The following is a 22,967-nucleotide window of genomic DNA, read 5'->3' as shown; positions in this document are numbered from 1 at the left end:
AGTATAAACCTAATAGTTTAATTATATATTCTGTGTTGTGTGATTATTTTATTAGGTTTATAATGCTTTCTAGCAAATGTTTTTGTTCATTTAACTTAGTTTAATTATGTATTCTGTGTTGTGATTATTTTAAGTTAAATGAACAAAAACCATTTGCTAAACAGCATTATAAACCTAATAAAATAATCACACAACACAGACTTTACTTGCATTTTTCTGCAAACAGTTCTTTTTATGCATTCCAATCTGGACTGATTTATAGACCATAAGATCTTGTTCCTTTGCAAGCTGCTCGATAGCTCAGGTCTGTTTAAATTGATTAATTTCAGCTTGCTTGGCTTGCATATCTTTGCTTCTAAACAAGCGGACAGCTTCACCTACTGGCTATTTTAATCAATGCACTGCTTTGATTAAAAATGTTGTTATTCTGAAACGGTGCAAATTGAACCGTTGTAAACCGAGGGCCACCTGTACTGACTTAGCAGACTAGCTCAATTATGCTTTGTCACGTTGATTGTAAAAATAGACCAGGGGCGCGATCCGATATACGGCATACTTTTCGGCACAAGCGAGGGAGCCCGCACCGCCCGTAGTTTCACCTCGCACATCGGGGTATCCAATATACCCCGCCGGCAGTTGCTAAAGTGCCGTAAGTCGGACAAACTAGCGATGTCCAGAAATAAGCGTAACTACAAATTTCTGGAGTCGCCAGTGACTTACGGCACTTTATAAACTGCCTGCACCTACAAAAACTTACTAAAATATAAAATCTCCCGTAACTGTCTAACACGCCTCCCAAAAATAGCCTGACACGTATACCCCTCTATCCGCAATCCCCCCTCTCACTCCTAACAATAAATGTATTAACCCCTAGACCGACAACCCCCCACAACGCAATAAGCCTAATTATTAACCCCTAAACCGCCATATCCCAAACCGCAATAAATCTATCCTAGTATTAACCCCTAAACCGCTGCTCCCGGACCCCGCCGCCACCTATATTATATGTATTACCCCCTAATCTGACCCCCTACACCGCCGCCACCTACATTAAATATATTACACCCTAATCTGACCCCCTACACCGCCGCCACCTATATTAAATTTATTAACACCTAATCTGACCCCCCTACACCGCCGCCACCTACATAAAATATATTACACCCTAGACCTAAGTCTAACCCTAACACCCCCCTAATTTAATTATTATTTAAATAAATCTAAATAATATTAATATTATTAACTAAATTATTCCTATTTAAAACTAAATACTTACCTATAAAATAAAACCTAAGATAGCTGCAATATAATTAATAATTACATTGTAACTATTTTAGGGATTTATATTTATTTTACAGGTAACTTTGTATTTATTTTAATTAGGTACAATAGCTATTAAATAGTTAATAACTATTTAATAGCTACCTAGTTAAAATAATTACTAAATTACCTGTAAAATAAATCCTAACCTGTTACAAATACACCTAACACTACACTATCAATAAATTTAAATAAACTACAATTATCTAAACTAAAATACAATTAAATAAACTAAACTATATTATAAAAACAAACAAACACTAAATTACAAAAAATTAAAAAATATTACAAGAATGTTAAGCTAATTACACCTAATCTAAGCCTCATAATAAAATAAAAAAGCCCCCCAAAATAATAAAATTTCCCTACCCTAAACTAAATTTAGCAGATTAGGGGTTAATATATTTAATATAGGTGGCGGCGGTGTAGGGGGATCAGATTAGGGGTTAATATATTTAATATAGGTGGCGGCGATGTAGGGGGATCAGATTAGGAGTTAATATATTTAATATAGGTGGCGGCGGCGTAGGGGGATCAGATTAGGGGTTAATATATTTAATATAGGTGGCGGCGGTGTAGAGGGATCATATTAGGGGTTAATATATTTAATGTATTTATATTGGTAAGGAAGATTCTATAGCAACCGCAATTAGATTGCTATCTACAATAGACAGGGATTTCAGCACATCTTTTTAAATAAACTGCTTGACCAAATGCCCAGCTCCGCTTAATAGCGGTAAGTGAAGACTGCTTCCATTCACCACACACCTGTATGCCATTCAGAGAATGTATCTAATAAGCAGGTTAATATAATTAGAATTTATGAACCAAAGAAATAGGGAAGCGTTGGTTGAGAGATGTCTAGGCACAGATTCAGCTGTACAAATTTATTATGTATAATCACATGAAACAGCACAATTAAATACTCCAACTGTGAGCTAGCTGTACTGACAACTCCTCCACTAGCGGGTGGTTACGTACAAGACGTAAAATCAGCCACCATAGTGAGCCTTGAGGATCTATGTCAGTATGTAGCCTGTCAAAAGCATGAACAAAATCACATAAACAATAAATCCATATGTTAAGGGAACATCTCCTAGTATTGTGCACAATACTTTATCAACCACCAATCAATAGGTTAGTTCCAATCCTTAAAATACGAAGCAGTATAGACTGTAGGGGGTAATACAACAACTCCAGTAACAGCGGGCACCACCAATATAGTTAAAGGTATCAGGCGTCATGTTATAATAAATCTGGATCTATGTGTATACAACCCAAATTACAGGCTGATTGGATGCTTAAACATAAGGATATAAATATGTAGACATTGGTTATATTATACCAGGCTATCAAAGGCAAGTAAGGGCTATGGGGGTAAGGATTAACAACTCCAGTATTCAGCGGGCACCACCAATATAAGAAAAGGTAACAGGTGTCATGAATGTTAATTTTCTGGATCTATGTTAAAGCTCCCCCAAAGCCGTTCAATATATCTGTCACAGTAGGATAGCAAATGCACAAAACGGTTTCATATAAGTAAATAATCAAGCGGTGTATATGTAACTCCCACAAACAGTTTTTAAATTGTCCCACAAATTAAATCCGTGTGTATACACAGTACATCCAGACACCTTCCGGTATATGAAGAGTAGCGGACTTAGATATCAAAGTTTAAGCATTGATCCGCTTTTGCCCTGAGGAAACCCCTGTGATTACTGGCAGTCACGTGGGGGGTGAAACGCGCGTCGGCAGTGACGTGGGAAGTGGAGGTGGACGTGTCTGAAGGACAGACCGCTGTAGCGTCCACGCTGTTCTAAATCTAGGATAACGGAGAACGAAGCAAGCTGATTCAGCCCACATTGAAACAAGGCTGGGATATCTAATCACTTAAAGCCAAACATACGGTTGTATTACAAGTTCAATGCTTAAACTTTGACATCTAAGTCCGCTACTCTTCATATACCGGAAGGTGTCTGGATGTACTGTGTATACACAGATTTAATTAAAGCTCCCCCAAAGCCGTTCAATATATCTGTCACAGTAGGATAGCAAATGCACAAAACGGTTTCATACAAGTAAATAATCAAGCGGTGTATATGTAACTCCCACAAACAGTTTTTAAATTGTCCCACAAATTAAATCTGTGTGTATACCCAGTACATCCAGACACCTTCCGGTATATGAAGAGTAGCGGACTTAGATGTCAAAGTTTAAGCATTGAACTTGTAATACAACCGTATGTTTGGCTTTAAGTGATTAGATATCCCAGCCTTGTTTCAATGTGGGCTGAATCAGCTTGCTTCGTTCTCCGTTATCCTAGATTTAGAACAGCGTGGACGCTACAGCGGTCTGTCCTTCAGACACGTCCACCTCCACTTCCCACGTCACTGCCGACGCGTGTTTCACCCCCCACGTGACTGCCAGTAATCACAGGGGTTTCCTCAGGGCAAAAGCGGATCAATGCTTAAACTTTGACATCTAAGTCCGCTACTCTTCATATACCGGAAGGTGTCTGGATGTACTGTGTATACACACGGATTTAATTTGTGGGACAATTTAAAAACTGTTTGTGGGAGTTACATATACACCGCTTGATTATTTACTTATATGAAACCGTTTTGTGCATTTGCTATCCTACTGTGACAGATATATTGAACGGCTTTGGGGGAGCTTTAACATAGATCCAGAAAATTAACATTCATGACACCTGTTACCTTTTCTTATATTGGTGGTGCCCGCTGAATACTGGAGTTGTTAATCCTTACCCCCATAGCCCTTACTTGCCTTTGATAGCCTGGTATAATATAACCAATGTCTACATATTTATATCCTTATGTTTAAGCATCCAATCAGCCTGTAATTTGGGTTGTATACACATAGATCCAGATTTATTATAACATGACGCCTGATACCTTTAACTATATTGGTGGTGCCCACTGTTACTGGAGTTGTTGTATTACCCCCTACAGTCTATACTGCTTCGTATTTTAAGGATTGGAACTAACCTATTGATTGGTGGTTGATAAAGTATTGTGCACAATACTAGGAGATGTTCCCTTAACATATGGATTTATTGTTTATGTGATTTTGTTCATGCTTTTGACAGGCTACATACTGACATAGATCCTCAAGGCTCACTATGGTGGCTGATTTTACGTCTTGTACGTAACCACCCGCTAGTGGAGGAGTTGTCAGTACAGCTAGCTCACAGTTGGAGTATTTAATTGTGCTGTTTCATGTGATTATACATAATAAATTTGTACAGCTGGATCTGTGCCTAGACATCTCTCAACCAACGCTTCCCTATTTCTTTGGTTCATGAGTTCTAATTATATTAACCTGCTTATTAGATACATTCTCTGAATGGCATACAGGTGTGTGGTGAATGGAAGCAGTCTTCACTTACCGCTATTAAGCGGAGCTGGGCATTTGGTCAAGCAGTTTATTTAAAAAGATGTGCTGAAATCCCTGTCTATTGTAGATAGCAATCTAATTGCGGTTGCTATAGAATCTTCCTTACCAATATAAATACATAATTATTTTAAGGGCCTGCATATCACACATTTTTTCCTTCATAAAAGGTTTTATTCACCTGGACATCGCCTTATAGCTCAAGGTAAAGATATAATTCCTAGGCCTTACTAGCCTCCCTATCCCAATATTACACTTTAATATATTTAATATAGGTGGCGGCAGTGTAGGGGGATCAGATTAGGGGTTAATATATTTAATATGGGTGGCGGCGGTGTAGGGGGATCAGATTAGGGGTTAATATATTTAATATAGGTGGCGGCGGTGTAGGGGAATCAGATTAGGGGTTAATATATTTAATATAGGTGGCGGCGGTGTAGGGGGATCAGATTAGGGGTTAATAAATTTAATATAGGTGGCGGCGGTGTAGGGGGGTCAGATTAGGGGGTAATACATTTAATGTAGGTGGCAGTGGGGTCCGGGAGCGGCGGTTTAGGGGATAAACACTTTATTAGGTATTGCGGTGGGGATTGCGGTTGACAGGTAGATAGACATTGCGCATGCGTTAGGTGTTAGGATTTATTTTGCAGGCATAGGGAGTTACAGGGCTCCAATACTCAGCGCAAGGCTTGCTACGCCTGCATTTTGTGGCGAGGTGAAAATGGAGTAAGATTTCTCCATTTTCACCATGTAAGTCCTTACACTGTATATTGGATACCAAATTGCGCGTGTTTTCTATATCAGTCTATGGGCCAAAAAACTACGGGCGAAGGCAGAAATATACGAGCATAACTTCTATGTTACGCCGTATATATGATACCAAACCCGCGCAAAATCTGGCGTCACCGGCTTCTGTGGGCGACGCTGCATATCGGATGGGGCCCCTGGTATATAGTGTCAGATAGTGAACTATTAGATAAAGAGGTAATTTATATGATGATAACTTTACCTTTTGGTAAAAGTAGCTCAGTGTTGATTGTAAAACAGCAGGTTTCACAGGTTTTGAAGTCTTCCTTAATCCTGTAAGAAAAAAAAATGTATTTGTGTTTTTTTCCTTTTCTTTGTCATTTACTTTACAGTATTCACCAAATGCAATAGCCCCCCCCCCCCCCTCTCAAATTTTTCAGAAAAAAAAAATTAAAACCAAGGAATATCATGACATTCTTCAAATGGATTTGACAGATTAAGCGGCAACCTGTGGAAATAAAAAAAACAGTGACTGTGTTTTTTTTATATATCAAACCATGGATGATTTAAAAAAATGGTGGGGGGGGGGTCTGATTGAAACAGAGAAAGCAGATTTGTATATTGCATAAGTGACCTCAAAACTTGGTTTTTAACTATTTTATTAAATACAACTTTCCCAGCCTGCTTTGTTGATTACAGAGAAATGCACTGACTATTCTTCTTTTGGAAGCTTAACATTCAGAGTGACCAAATATTAAATTGCCTTTTACTTTTACATTTGCTTTAGTGTCCAACCTGATCATTGTCAGTTAACTTTATTTTAATTTCTGATGATAGCACATCAAGGGCATGAAGAATTAAATATTACTTTAACATGTTCCTTAAAGGCACATTAAACCAAAATGCCTCTCTTGTGACTTAGACAGAACATACCATTTGTGAAAAGTTTCCAATTTACTTCTATTATCAAATTTGCTTCATTCTCATGGTAATATTTGTTGAAGAGATACATAGGTAGATGTCTGGAGCACTACATTACTGGAAATAGTGCTGCTGTCTAGTGCATTGCAAAACTGCTGCCATAAAGTGTTCCAGGCATGTATACACACTAGTTTTATCTCCCTGCTTTTCACCAAAGGATACCAAGAGAACAAACAAATGTTGAAAATAGAAGTAATATAGAAAGGTTTTTAAAACTACATGCTCTAAGGCCTATGTATCAAAGTGCGGATCAGGTCCGCAAGACCTCGCTGAATGCGGAGAGCAATACGCTCTCCGTATTCAGCATTGCACCAGCAGCTCACAAGAGCTGCTGGTGCAACGCCGCCCCCTGCAGACTCGCGGCCAATCGGTCGCCAGCAGGGAGGTGTCAATCAACCTGATCATACTCGATCGGGTTGAATTGTGGCAATGTCTGTCCGTCTGCTCAGAGCAGGTGGACAGGTTATTGAGCAACAGTCTTTCGACCCCTGCTTCATAACTGCTGTTTCTGGTGAGCCTGAAGACTCGCCAGAAACACGGGCCCTCAAGTTCCATACGGAGCTTTATAAATGGGCCTCTCTGTCTGAATTGTGAAAGAACATATTTGGGTTTTAGGTCATTGTTTAGAAACAACATCCATTCTTAAACGTTGTCAGCTCTCCAAAGAAGATGTCAAAACCACCCATTAATCCCTTCTGAATTCACAATGCTGCATTCATTTATCACCAGGATTTATTTTTATCAGAATAATCTTTCATAATTAAGTACCCAGGGGGTAAGAAATGTGCTTGACATTCCCTGGTTGATGCCCTTTGTGTGTTTGTGCTATTTTGTCCGGATCTAATAAAGTGACCTTTGTTTACTAATTTTATTTAATTGATACAGTGGTGAGGTGATCTTCTCCACTGATTCCAGATCCCGTTTCAAAAATACAACAAGGAACTGAAATGTCTCATTTTTAACAAGTGCCTATAAGAAAAAGGGTCTCGGCAATGTAATGACCATTAATTTCATGTCTGCTAGAATCCTATGAAGAATATTATTTGTATATAATTATCACTCAGCTAGATTACGAGTTTTGAGCGCTATAGGGATTTTAACGACTGCCACAAAAACAAAATTCATGCTTACCCGATAAATTTATTTATTTCTTGACACGATGAGTCCACAGATCATCTAATTACTATTGGGAATATCACTCCTGCCCAGCAGGAGGCGTCAAAGAGCACCACAGCAAAGCTGTTAAATATCGCCTCCCTTCCCTCCAACTCCAGTCATGCGACCGAAGCAAAGGAGAGAAAGGAAGCAACAAGGTGCAGAGGTGTCTGAAGTTTATAACCTACCAACAAACCCTGTCCAAAAAGAACGGGGCGGGCCGTGGACTCATCGTGCCAAGAAAGAAAGAAATTTATCAGGTAAGCATAAATTTTGTTTTCTTTCTAATGACACGATGAGTCCAGTAAACTACAGTATTTAAAATAATGGTGAGCCGAGAATATATTGTTATGCTTCACATGCACGTGCTGAGAAAAATGCTAACACTAAAATAATGATAACCTTTACTAGAAGCATTTTTGCTAATACATGTATATTGCAAATATGTTTCAATTCAGAGTGTAATTCATCTATGTGCATTTATATTTTGACTGGAATGTCCCTTTAAATATCCAGACTTCTTAAATTGAGGGAGAAAAAAAATCCTACATTCCAGTCACAGAAAAAATAATAGAATCTAAACCAGAAGCAAGCAACATATTTCCTAAAAAGAAAGAGATAAAAGTCTGGACTAGAAAAAAACTTCTGCAGACCAGGACTAACTATGAAGGCCTTCTGGCAAGAACTGCTAAATACATATTCTTAGCATTATGCTTAATATTGATAATAAAATCATCACAAAATAAAAGCATTAGCAGATTAAACCAAACCCAAAAGATGTAGAAAATCTTTACTAGCACAATCATCCAAAAACTGCTGAGAAAAACTATCAAACCAAATGGCAGTGGAGGGCCCTCTAGTGGGCCTATAACAAAATCAAGAGATAACTGACTTGAAGTCTGGAGTGTTCTAGGTGTTTGTTACATTGTTGCAAGTTTGGGGACGGATGTCTCTGCTTACCTTTATTGGTTATTGCTGCAGTGGATCTTTCCACTTTGTTCCTGTATCCAGACTTCAAGGGAGCTTTCCCTGCCCGCCTGTCCCTGGAAGAAGAAGTGGGGGCAATAAGGTGGTAACTGGAAGGGTTTAGTAACCCTGGCTTGGGTAGGTTCAGGTGAGCTAGCCCTGTAAGCCCAGGCTTTAATGTAGCCTTCCACCTGTTTCTTGCGTGTTGCACAACTCGTCAGAGGAGGTTGCCTTACTAGGCTGGTAGTTTATACCCTAGCTGGCAGTCGGTCAGGGCCTTGAGAGTGAGCAGGGAGAGAGAAGAGTGATGCCCTAAGATGGGGAGGCGATGCCCAATAGGTGCCGACCTAGGGGTTACTTCCCCCTACGAATCATAGGCTTAAGACCTCTACAAATTAGAACTCTCTCTCTGCCATTGAGCGCAAGCAATCCATGCCACGCTGCAGACACCGAAAGGGGCCCTGGCCATCTGGCAGTTGGGGTTAAGTTAGGATTAGATGCCGCCACAGTTAATGACCTTGTTACAAGTTTTAAGGTTATTTATTAAAGAGTTTATTAAAAAGTTGCCTAATATTGGCATATTAGCAGTGATTAAGGAGTTTATGTTAATAAACGCGACCGTGACCGGTATTTCTCCCAAACATGCTAGATAACATAAGGACGAAATAGGAGGTTTATCTCTTATACAGCAGACACTAAATTCCTGGCCTAAAAGGAAAACCTGTATATAGAAAAGTCCTCCTATGTATAGACTCCAAAAGAATGATAGAATGTTTAATCAACGTAAAAATAACCCCATCCACCTTAGGAACAAATTCCCAAAGCACAACATAAAAAGCAAGCAAAGGATACATCTATAAACCTACAAGAAGGATTAAAAGTGCTACCTGGCTTAGACCATTTCTTAGAAACTAATCTCGGAGACAGGGAAGGGAAAACCTCAGGGATTTTAACAGCAGGCTTAAAAATCAAACCTTAGTATAGAACAGACTTGTCCTCAGAAACCTTATGATCCTGAAACCCTAAAGTATTTAAAACCTTTAAAAGTGAACAAAGAGGATGATTCTACATCATCATCAGAACCAGATTCCTGATCATCTGAAACAATTTCACCCTCAGAAGACAAACCAGCAGAACGAGGATCAAAAATAGCCTTAGAGCTAGTAGATGGAAAATCAAACTGACCTTTTCTTATTTGAAGGGGGCATAGCCACCAGCATTTTGGACACAGTAGAATGAATAAAATTCCTTAATTCTGGTGAAAAATCTGTAGAACTACACTGCAAAGAACAAACAGAAGGCGGAAAAATACCTTTAGAAGTAAGTGCAGCATAAGACTGGTTAAAAATACATGAACACAATAAAACAGGCATTGCATAATTAAACAGGAGGAAAAACCTCAGCAAATTAACGATATACACACTTAACATTAGTAGTAAAGTGTATATAGGACCTGGTTTCTAAAGAGGATTTAAGGAAAGAAATAAAAGGCTCCATGATAATGGAAACTATGAACAGATAGAATGCACAAGTAAAAAGGCTATATCCCCTTTCATAGAGCTCTTAAAGTAAGCGAAAAACTTACCCCCTTCAGGCAGAAGCAATAAATAAATACATGCAGGCCAAGGAGAGCTAAATCGACATAAAAAAAATGAAATAACACTCGCAAAAACAAAGCGTACTAAGAATCCACTTCAAAAGTGCACCCAAACAGAAAATGAGAAGCACATGAAAAGCTTAAGGAAAAAAATGAACAATAACATGTCTAAAAATCGACGTGATATCCTTAACATCCAACTTGCATTATCCAAAACAGCTGATGTGCACTATCCCAATCAGGCCGACATGTGCAAAACTGATACGCTGGCATGTGCAATCCCGATGCACGCAAAAAAAAACAATGTGCGCTACAAACAAATTAAAAGGGCGTATATAAAAATTAAAGGGATATAACCTTATAAAAATGAAAGGAGCCACATTAACAAATAAACATTAAAAACACTGTCCCCAGGCTATAACAGTATAATAAATACAATAATATAGTCTAATAGCCTTAAAGAGTGCCCTATAAACAAAATAATTTACTTACCCATAGGCACCCAGATACTGCACATAAGCAGAGATCCTGTAGAAAGCCAAACCAGTGCTGAAACAAATCAGCAGATTATATGGAATAGAAGTAAATTAACAACGACATAAGTAGGCAAATGACTGGTCCCCGTGACACCTGTGGAAGTCTTATGACTAAATAAAGTGTAATTGTGCCACTACACAATACTCTCAAGGCCCTCCCGCAACACAAACACTGAAATAAAATTATTAACCCCTAATCTGTCGCTCTGGACATCGCTGCCACTATAATAAACATATTAACCCCTAAACCGCTGCACTCCCGCATCGCAAACACTAGTTAAATATTATTAACCCCTAATCTGCCGCCCCTAACATCGTCGCCACCTACCTACATTTATTAACCCCTAATCTGCCACCCCCAACGTCGCCGCCACTATATTAAATTTATTTACCCCTAAACCTAAGTCTAACCCTAACACCCCCTAACTTAAATATAATTAAAATAAATCTAAATAAAACTTACAATTATTACCTAAATAATTCCTATTTAAAACTAAATACTTACCTGTAAAATAAACCCTAAGCTAGCTACAATATAACTAATAGTTACATTGTAGCTAGCTTAGGGTTTATTTTTATTTTACAGGCAATTTGTATTTATTTTAACTAGGTAGAATAGTTAGTAAATAGTTATTAACTATTTACTAACTACCTAGTTAAAATAAATACAAATTTACCTGTAAAATAAAACCTAAGCTGAGTTACACTAACACCTAACATTACACTACAATTATATTAATTACATTAATTAAATACAATTACCTAAATTACAAAAAAACACACTAAGTTACACAAAATAAAAAACAAATTATCAGATATTTAAACTAATTAAACCTAATCTAATAGCCCTATCAAAATGAAAAAGCCCCTCCAAAATAAAAATAAAAACCCTAGCCTAAACTAAACTACCAATAGCCCTTTAAAGGGCCTTTTGCGGGGCATTGCCCCAAAGAAATCAGCTCTTTTACCTGTAAAAAAAAAATACAAACAACCCCCCCAAAAGTAAAACCCACCACTCACACAACCAACCCCCCAAATAAAATCCTAACTAAAAAAACCTAAGCTCCCCATTGCCCTGAAAAGGGCATTTGGATGGGCATAGCCCTTAAAAGGGCATTTAGCTCTTTTACTGCCCAAACCCTAATCTAAAAATAAAACCCACCCAATAAACCCTTACAAAAAACCTAACACTAACCTCCGAAGATCCACTTACAGTTTTGAAGACCGGACCTCCATCCTAAACAAAGCCGGGAGAAGTTCTCAGCGAAACGGCAAGAAGTCCTGAACGTAGCCGGGAGAAGTCTTCATCCAAGCTGGCAGAACGGGTCCATCTTCAAGACATCCGACGACTAAAGACGAATGAAGGTTCCTTTAAATGACGTCATCCAAGATGGTGTCCCTTTAATTCCGATTGGCTGATAGAATTCTATCAGCCAATCGGAATTAAAGGTGAAAAAATCCTATTGACCTGCTCAAACTTGCTGCGTCTCCGACTCTAAGCTTCCTTCCGCTTTCGGCAGTCACATGTAGTGAATAAGCCAATCGGGAGCAGTTTTTTTGGCGTTAGTTTCAAATCTTGGATCGTATGTAGACTCTTTTGTGAAGATATAAAAAAAAACTGTATGTTAATCAGAGCGCTCTGAATTTCACTGACTGGTGGAGGTTCATCTAGGCGTTTTAACCTAAAGCAGAAGGAAGCTTAGAGTCGGAAACACAGCAAGTTTGAGCAGGTCTGCCTAAGGAGACTCCAGTTTTTATGAATAAGAGTCCTTGAAGGCAGCATTGTTTTTTTTGAGCCTCTTAATAAAAGAATTGTGATCGATCCTAAATTAACTATGCATCTTATCTGTTAACCACCGGTGGTTCATATTGTATCATTGTTTTATTTTTATATAACACTATCTTCATTTAACATTGTATCTTTATCTAACATTTGTTTTATTTATATTTTTGTTACATATATTGTTTTTAATCTGTGTTATATCTATACTCATATGAGGATAAACTTTTTAAAAATATAAATATTTTTTTTTCCTATATCCTACTGAATTTGGTTTGCTGTGTAACGCATCTTCTTTATTCTACATATTAACTAAAAGGATTTCTTGCAGAGGATAATCCTACTTTGAAGCTGCTAATACCACTTCTCTGATTAACTGATGATATATTTATTTTTTCATCACAAATGCGTACACACATAAAGAGTTTTTAGAATAAAAAATCTGGAAAATGCAATTGCAACAAAACATAAATATCAGAGATTAATCTCCCCAACCCAGATAATTAAATCTAATCACATAATAAAATAATACACTATCACCAAGATTACAAGTTTTGCGGTATGGTGAGGTACCGCTATACTGCTGAAAAGTTGGCCATTGCGGTATAGCTATAACGCAAACGTTTTAGCCTGTAACGCAACTATCCATTCTGCGCTCAAAAAATGACGTTTGAGTGCGGGTTTATCATACCGCTGTATTACAGGTTGTGCGGTCCGGCTAAAATGCTTGCGTTATAGCCTATACGGCCCTGATCCATACTGTGATCTGAGACCAGTAGTTACGGATTTTGCGGAACAAAAATGTTTTACAAAACTCATAACTAAAATGTTACAAAGTACACTATCCCATAAACTACCTATTAACCCCTAAACCACCACCTTCCCGCATTGCAAATACTATATTAAACTTATTAACCCCTAATCCCCTGTCCATCCACATAGCCAACACTATATAAAGCTATTAACCCCTAAACCGCTGGCCCCACATTGCTACTACTATAATAAACCTATTAACCCCTAAACTGCCGTCCCCCACATCGCAACTAATAAACTAAACCTATTAACCCCTAAACTGCCAACCCCCCCACATTGTTACTATGAAAATAAATGTATTAACTCCTTAACTGCCGACCTTCACATCGCAACTACTAACCTAAACCTAATAACCCCTAAACCGTCAGCCCCCCACATCGCAAAACACTAAATTAAACTATTAACCCCTAAACCTAAAACCCCCTAAATTTAAATTAAAATTACAATATAACTATCTGAAAATAAATAAAAGCTTACCTGTGAAATAAAAAAATAATAATATTAAACTATAAATAAACCTAACATAACTATTTTAATAAAATAAAATAAACTACAATTAAAAAAAACTAAACTTACAAGATTGAAATAACCTAACACTACGAAAAAATTTTTTTTTACAAATTTAAATAAACCTAAAAGTACGAAAAAATAAAAAAAATCTAAAAAAAAATTGATTTGAACAGCCAATAGGATTTAAGCCGCTCGCATCCTATTGGCTGATTGGAATTTTTCAGCCAATAGGAATGCAACGGTACCCCAATATAAAAGGGGTACCTTGCATTCAAGCTTCAGTGTGCGGTGAACAATCCCATGAAGAGGATCATCCACGCTTGATAGCTCCGCGGTCGTCGGTTCTTCCCATCTCTCACCGCCACAGCTCCGTGCCACCGGGATGAAGATATAATATGCCCCCGTGATGGATGAAGATGTTGCCACCTGGATGAAGACTTCTCGCCCCCTTTATGAAGATGGATGTCCGGACATTAGGAACTGTGAGTAGATTTTCTGGGGTTATTGTTAGGTTTTTTTTTGTTTGTTTTTTGGGGTGTTTTTTTTTAAGATTAGGGATGGGCAGTAAAAGAGCTGTTTGAAAAAGAGCTGAATGCCCATACAAATGCCCCTTTAGGGGCAATGGGTATCTTAAGTTTTTTTTAGACTTAGGTTTACTGATAAGGGGACTGTAGTTTTTAGGTAAAAGAGATGTTTAACTTAGGGCAATGCACTACAAAAGGCCCTTTTAAGGGCTATTGGTAGTTTATTGTTAGGTTAGGGGGTGTTTTTATTTTGGGGGGCTTTTTTGTTTTTATAGGGCTATTAGATTAGGTGTAATTTTTAGTATTTTGGATCATTTTGTTTATTATTTTTTGTAATCTTACTGTTTTTTAATTTTTCATAATTTTGCGTTTGTTTTGTTTTGGTAATGTTAGATTTTTTTTATTGTTCGTAGTCTTAGGTTTATTTAAATTTGTAAAAAAATTTTGTAGTGTTGTAGCGATGTCGGGGGTGGCGGTTTAGGGGTTAATAACTTTAATTAGTGTTGGCGATGTCGGGGGCAGCGGATTTTGGGTGTCTAGACTAGGGGGTTATGTTAGGGTGTTAGGTTTTTACATAACTTTCTTTTCCCCATAGACATCACTGGGGTTGCGTTACGGCGATCGCCATTCCGCGATTGCAGGTGTTAGTTTTTTTCTGACACTTTTTTCCCATTGATGTCTAAGGGGAAAAACGTGCACGAGCATGCCAAGTCAGGCCTTGGATTTTGTGCGGTATGGAGCTTATTGCACCATACCACACAACAAGAGAGGTTTTTCAGTAACTTGTAATGGCAGCGCTATGGAAAGTGCGATAACGCTCATTTTTTTGCGTTATTTACGCACCCGGTATATAGCAAAACTTCTAATCTTGGTGAATGTTACTTGATTGGAGATTTTACATTTGGAATTTCGAAGCTAAATTACAGATATTTTTGGATTAGTTCATTCCCCTACCCACCCCATACCTAGTGTATCACAAAAACCTGCATGAAAATTACTGTTGTATTCATAGGGGTAGATTTACTATCCCTGCAGGTGGACAGGTTCCTAAGTAGCGAACCTATCCTCCTGTAATCGCCACTTGAGATGTTGCATTACAGGGCGAAATTTAATATTGCACAAGAAGTTTCTTGTGCAATGCCGCCCCATGCTCCGATACAACAAAGTGCGCTAGAGGAGGTAATGTCAATCACCCTGAATGAGCAAGTGTCAGGGTAATTGTTTTTGCCACAGAGGTGGCGGAGAGGAAAAAGAAGAGGTTCTTGCTTCTTAAATATGTGGCAACAGGCTTGCTTATGCAAACCTGCTCCACATAGCCGAAAAAAGTTTCTTATGCAGCTTAATAAATATAACCCTTAGTATAGTAAAAATAGAGAACTTTTAATAGATAAGAATGATACCAGTACTCACATGTCATACACTGAACATGAACCCTCCATATCCGGCCATTCAAACTCATCAGGGCAGCCCACTGTCCTACAAGGTGTCCGGATGTAGGTATGAAGACCAGGCCACTCTTCGTACAGCTTCACAACAATAGACAGAATAGCCAATATGAAGTCCCACAGGGGTCTGAAATCTGTTTGAAACAAATAAGATAAGACAAATATATAGTGGTTTAAACTCATGGAAAAAGCAGATAGCTGTGCTAGTTCATAAATAGGTTGCGTACAAAATGTTTCTAATCTGTAGCGGACCTACTCAACAGATGGTCCTAGTAACATATTTACAATAGTTATATATGCTGCTCTGTAGATAGATAGATAGATAGATAGATAGATAGATAGATAGATAGATAGATAATAGATAGATAGCACACACATATGTATAGACTGGCTGCTAAAGGCCCCCCGAGCACTTGAACCCGGGTTCAACTGCACCAAAGCTAGTTCTGCCCCTGTTTCAAATATTCTCCTTATATTAAAAGTAATGATAATATGTATTATTTTAGCTAGGTGTAGCAGTGAATAGAAAATGTGTGAATACTCGAGATAGAGAAGAAATACTTAGTAGGAAGGAAGTGAAGAACAGAGATGCATTTACAGCCAAGAACAGGAAGTGAAGTAAGTACTAGGGTAAGAATCATGGAGGAGTCTTGCAGACAAAAGTTTTGAGCACCAACAGTTACTCATAAAATTGTAAAATTTCTGTCAGTAGGAACATTGGATTTTATACTTTGGTCTGTGATTAACCCCAGCTAATATCCTAGCATGTATTTCCTCACCAGTAGATAACTTGGGTCTTAAGGAATTTTGTTAAGAGCAGATGTAGGTTAGTAGAGAGAGTTTCAGATTGATAAAATTTACTTTGTAACCTTGAGAATGCAAAGAAAACTGGTTTGGAAAAAAAAATATTGTTTGGGTTAGTTTTAGAAGAACATCTTCTGCAAAGAGAGTTATTTAGTAGCATTTGGAGCAACCCAAGATGCCCTTGGTACAAGACAAATATAATAACGGGGACAAAAAACATTTATGTCCTGTATCATAATGACTAGCTCATGTGAATGAAACCTCATAACTATTTCTTAAATGGCAGGAAACTTTTTAAACATCTAAGGATAGTGAGGTTGCTGGAATGCCATGGCTTTTAACCCTTTGAGTGCTAACGATGGCTTTGAGCCATCGCAAATTGTCCCAGTCAGGTGCTGACGACGGCTCAAAGTTGTCGCTAGCACTCACCTACCTTGAAAGCAATCTGGAGGCTGCCACTGACTCCCACCCCGGCAATCTGGCCTGTATAGTGACAGGCATCGCCGGGGCTTCACGTTTTGTGCAGTTACGTCACTGTGCAACTTTATTTAAAAATTACAATGGACAGTTTAGGGAAATGGGGGCATACTGCTTAGAAGCCTGTACCTCAGGCATCTAAGCAGCTACAGACTCCCAAGACCCACCATTGGAAAGGTAACCGCCTAACCTTTCTAACAGTATAAGTATTGGGGATCTGAACAAAAACAATAAAAAAGTAAAGAAATATATATTTAAAAAAATTAAAAAGATAAAAACCCTCAAATCCAGCTTAGCACCCAGGTGGGAAATTGCTTAGCACTCAAAGGGTTAATATGTTCCTAAAGAGGTAAGCCATCAAGAGCCTTTCTGTCACTATGAATCCTACCAGATCTGCATGAATCACCCTAAGCATAATAGGAGCCAAAGCTAATACGTTTGTATTTTTTTAAAATCTGTTAATGATTCCTGAAACCCAAAACAGGCCTAGGGTATTATTGTGTTTCAGAAATCTGATAACCGTACAAATTTCTTTAGAAATAATCTAACAGTTTAAAGTGAGAGTTATTTAAATATTAACATTTTTGTTTGCAGGTTTGTAGAGCCTGGGCAAATAATTTGTTTTTTTTTCTCAATATAGAATTAAGCAGGCATTAACAATGCACTGTGGTTAGAGATAGAATTCCCCTCAAAAATACTTTAACCGGAATTGGTGTAAGTTTAATATGAGTTCTTAATTGTATATTAACATCATACAAGGATAGATAAAGTACCTGACACTCTCCAAATATGTGATCAAAATAGAGTAGACCTCAATTTATCGTAATGATCAAATACAGGAGTATCATAATAAGCATGAACACAAATAGTAAACTATAGGACCTAAAAGCCTTCTGGCGTATAGGCCCCATGTAGACAATAGGCCCCTAATAAACAATCATAAAAAAAATGGTGAAGGGTACACTGAAGCAAAGAAACCTCTCACAGATTCCATATATTAACCTATTAACCCACACGGACATAGATCTACGTTATGTGGTACAAAGCCCAGTGTGCCGCATAACATAGATCTACGTCTGACATTCTGGAAGGCCAAGCAGTTGTTTGTGGGCTTCCAACATCCACCTTTATATGGTAATGAAACACGATCAGTTATCCATTACCATATGAAGCCAGATTGCTCTATCATTACAGACAGTGACAGTGTCTCTAACAGGCAGGAGGTATGGGAGGGAAGGCGGAAGGCAGGTGGGCAGCCCAGGGGAAGGAGGGGCAGTACAGAAAATACGTTTTGAAGGAGGGAGGGACCCTACATAACACTATAGGGAAGGGAAGGTTGAGGGAGACCCTACACTACAAAAACAAAAATTATAAATAAAAAATTATAAAATTAAAAATGCATATAAACTGGGTACTGGCAAACAGCTTCCATTACCTAAGATGGCTGCTACTTGTGGGAGGGGAGAGGGTTAGAGAGCTGTATGGGAGTAGGGTTACCGGACGACCTATAGGTGACTGGACATGGGACATAGCTGGCTTCACACAATGTCCCTACAAACGTTCAACCTTAGGCGCCACCATTGAACCCACCACATATATTTTTCACCCCTTGGTTGCCAGTAACACATGCACGTAGTAGTGATGTGACCCCCTTAGTTGCCAGAAGTACACACCCAGCAATGATTAAACACCCCCATGGTTGCCTGTAACACATATAATAGAAAATCTCCTACACTTCAGAGTCAAAGATTTGTCCCTCAACAACCTGTGTGGTTGTTTGCTGCAAGTGGGACACTCCTATTCAGAGACTTACCTTTTGCATTTACATTATTTTCTGTTGCAAATGAATCCCTTAGGTAAGTATATCTGTCTTTATATGTATATATCTTTGTGTTATCATATGCCCATCTCTATTTGTTTGTACACACACTTGTTGTTAATTACTCCTGCCCAGCAGCCCTGTTCACATTATTTATAGCGCCCCCTATTAGTAGTCAGCCTATATCGGCTCCTTCTATATAACTGCAGTGTAACTTCTTTTTGAGCCATATTTCTATTGCATAAAGGCCTAGAATGTCCTTTACATTTACCTGACAGGGGTCTTAAAAATTACTGGATTTTTAAGTGTCCAGTATTTTTGTACAGATTTTTTTACTGGACCACCTGCTAAAATACTGGACACCTTGTGACCCTATTTGTATGGTTCAGATCAACTATAATTAATATAAAAATTGATTTAGCCCTAAAGGGGCTGATTTACCAACCCCTGAATGCTGCTATAAGCTTAAGACCACTGCTCCTTAACCTGATCTCATACAATCGGGTTGATTGACACCCCTTGCTAGCGGCCGATTGGCCGTGAATCTGCAGGGGGCGGCATTGCATAAGCATTTCACAAGAAATGCTTGTGCAATGATAAATGCCGACAGCATATGCCTCAAAGGCTTCTTAATGTTGAGAATCTATTTTTAAATAATGACAGACCTAGCACTTGTAGTTTCTTAGCTACACTGCACAATTACATATGCTATTTAGTATGGCTGGTAACCCCAGAGGTAATCACATGACATGATCCTGAGGCTCAGCCATAGCTCTGTAGATATTACCAGACCAAAGTCATTTTAATAATCTATCCTCAACATATAAGCACTGGAAAATCAAGATTTATAATGGGAGTTTTGTTAGAACTTAAAGGGACAGTAAACACCTTGTAATTACAAGACATTTCTGTTATAGAATAACATATCAGCCAAGTGTAAACATTTGTTTAACAAAATAAAATCCTGTTTGCTATTGGTTTTCAGTAGAACAACTGCACCCAGCAACCCTCCTTTTCTGAGATTAACACGTTTGTAAACTCTATGAGCAAGACATTGCATTACCACACTAGATTTTAAATACAGATCCTGCTCCAAGAGCCTACAGACATGTGCAGTGAGGTCAGATTATTTCTCATAATTCTATCATGCTTTTCCTGTACTTTCCCATTTCATACAAAGCTTTAGCTTTAAAGTGAAGGTTAAGTTACCTGTTTCTCGATCCTGAATTATATTCTTTGACCAAAAATAGTATGAGTTTCATTCATCATTTCTTACACAATTATCGATGTAAGAAGTTATCGTCGTAATATATATAAGTATTTATAGCTTATCCGATTCAACCCATTTTCTATTTTTTTTTTTAACTCCTGATCACGTTCTCCTAACATCCAATTGAAATTCTGAGCGTTAGGTGGCCATCGATCCACGTCACCCGCCTCCCTTTTAAACTGCGCATGTGTTATATTGATATTCTCCATCTTAGACTCTTAGTGTAATCGATCTCAGTAGGACTACCCACATGACGTATCAGTGTCTGCTTATGGAGTGAGAAGACCATCGCTCTACTACGTATGTATGAATTTACGCAGGCGCATTGGTGCAGGAAATTTTAAACTATCGCATGCGCAGAAGTTGACGAAATCGACGATTTGTGCATGCGCAGTATAAACGAAGGTTGTGCACGCACTTGGGAGATACGTATAGAGCGGGTGGGACCGCTCTATACGTCACAGCATTGACAGTCTGGAAATATAGGTGGGGAGGAGCATACACGGAAACGGTAGGAATATAATAATATAAATATAATCATGATATTCATTAAAAATTGAAAAATAAACCTAGCGATCAGCTTCTTATATTAAAAATGGATGCATTTATGTCTTCAGATAGAGTAAAATTAACCTTCACTTTAATTTGGTTCTGCATGTTTAAAGCTTTCTGTACTTTTCAAGGCTTATTGATATCAAATGTACAAATCATCTCTGTGACACCAGAACTTGAATCATAACACCTACAATAAAGCATAATTACACTTATACTGCTATGACTTTAATAAACTAATACTAAATCAAAAGAATAGCTTAAATCAACTCTCACTGCACACATCTGTTTAATGTAATAATGTTAAGGATCTTGGTGAAGAGTATACAATGATATGATTAATATGTTTGCACTTATATCCTCAATGCAAAGCCATGGGGTAGGAACACCAATAACCACTAGGTTATAAGCACCTTGCAGCTGGTTTACAATTTTATCTGAGAACTGTAGAACCCAGGAACAAGGAATACTATAACATTATTAGTCTACAAGGGACTATTTAATGTGCTGGCATGGGATGAAACCCGGTTACCTGAAATAGATTCAGCTCAGACTGATGCACATCTGACAAGCCTTATAGCCAAGGCTGAAATACTGCGGTGACAGCAAGAGCCAATATAGACAAACACTATGTTATGTGCTCACTGCACCTATTATTTAACTAATCTAAGTAACTAGATTGTAAGCTCTTTGAGCAAAGTATTTCATCATCACACTAGCGTGTAAGCTGCTTGCAACATGATATGTAATTACACGTGTGCATCACTTCTCACACTTTTACTACACTATCCCATAAAACATAACATAATCACTTACATCTTACTATTAATATATTAGTTTGGCTCTGTAGTTTCACATTTTTCTAAACTACTAAACATTGCATTACTTATTGACATGTCATATACAAACCATATATGAGACAATAAACTTGAATGATCTAACACTAATAATAGGAAATAGTTACACTGAGCTTATAACGTTATCACTAAATATTATCTGACATTAAGAAACTTTACATTAACCCTAAATAAATTGCTTAAATTAACTTTCACTGTACACTGTATCTTTGTAATCCTAAATGTAAAGCTTCTTAGTGATGAGAATCCCATTATACAACTAGAGTGTGCGCTCCCTTTAAAGGGTCACAATTACATCCTTAATTACACATCTCTTGGGACAAGGACTCTGTATATCACTAGTCTGTAAGCTGCTGGGCCAGGTACTCCCATGATACCAATGTAGTTTAAGTTTCATTTAAAGGAATTGCAGTTATACCCTTGGAGGCAGGAACATAAATACCAATAGACTAAGGTCCTTGCAGTGGATTTTCAATTACATACATTTTAATTACATGTAAATACAGCAACACCATGGGACAAGTACTACTTTTGGATTTTTTAAGCAGACAGTCCTAATGAAGCACAATAAAGAATATTACAAACCATTGAAAGGTTACAAAGATACTCTGTTAATTATTTACATAAGTGTATTGTGAACCGCCAAGAGAAAAGTCAATTTTCACATATTTTCAGTCCCTGTATAGGTTCTTCATAACAGCTGAAAAATGATAGTCATATATTTATCATGGCACTGTCAGTGCTAGATTTGTTCAATTTAATGTCCTTTTTCATATAACCTGTTATGTCTTACTTTGTTAGGCTAGGGAGGTCGCTGTCATTAAGGAGGTGTAATGGGGGGGATGTAATGTTCAAATATTTTTATTTGTAGAAGAGTTAATAACATTCAGCCAGATTACGAGTTTTGCGTTATCGCTGGCTCGCTAATAACTTGCAAGTTATTTTCACCGCTCACCTTTCATAGCGCTGCTATTACAGGTTTGCAAAAAAACGGCTTGTGCGGGCGATATGGTTGCGCTGAGCTCCATACCTCACCCAAATACAAGCTGTGTTTTGACATGCTCATGCACAATTTCCCCATAGACATCAATGGGGAGAGCCGGCTAAAAAAAGGCTAATACCTGCAATCGCGGAGCGTAAAGCTCCATAATGCAGCCCCATTGATGTCTATGGGGGAAAAAAATATATATATTTAAACCTAACACCCTAACATAAACCCCGAGTCTAAACACCCCTAATCTGCCGCCCCCGACATCGCCAACACCTACATTACACTTATTAACCCCTAATCTGCCGCCCCCAACGCCGCCGCCACCTACATAAATTTATTAACCCCTAATCTGCCGTCCCCAACATCGCAGCCACCTACATAAATTTATTAACCCCTAATCTGCCGCCCC

The 22,967-nt window shown here is 38.1% G+C and overlaps 1 protein-coding gene across 1 annotated transcript in view; it reads right to left on the bottom strand.

Annotated features, from left to right (window-relative positions):
• Positions 1-22,967, bottom strand: part of LOC128636253 (malignant fibrous histiocytoma-amplified sequence 1 homolog) — a 354,012-nt gene that overhangs the window by 112,416 nt on the left and 218,629 nt on the right. The window contains exons 9-10 of the mRNA XM_053689290.1: positions 15,754-15,922; positions 5,744-5,814 (exon numbers count right to left, since the gene is read on the bottom strand). Of these exons, the coding sequence (XP_053545265.1) occupies positions 5,744-5,814; positions 15,754-15,922 (240 nt within the window). The remainder of the gene's footprint in view (positions 1-5,743; positions 5,815-15,753; positions 15,923-22,967) is intronic.

This window comes from Bombina bombina, chromosome 7, assembly GCF_027579735.1.
Source record: "Bombina bombina isolate aBomBom1 chromosome 7, aBomBom1.pri, whole genome shotgun sequence".
NCBI lineage: Eukaryota > Metazoa > Chordata > Amphibia > Anura > Bombinatoridae > Bombina > Bombina bombina.
The sequence above is the reverse complement of the archived record's forward strand: the minus strand, read 5'-3'. Positions and strand labels throughout refer to the sequence as shown.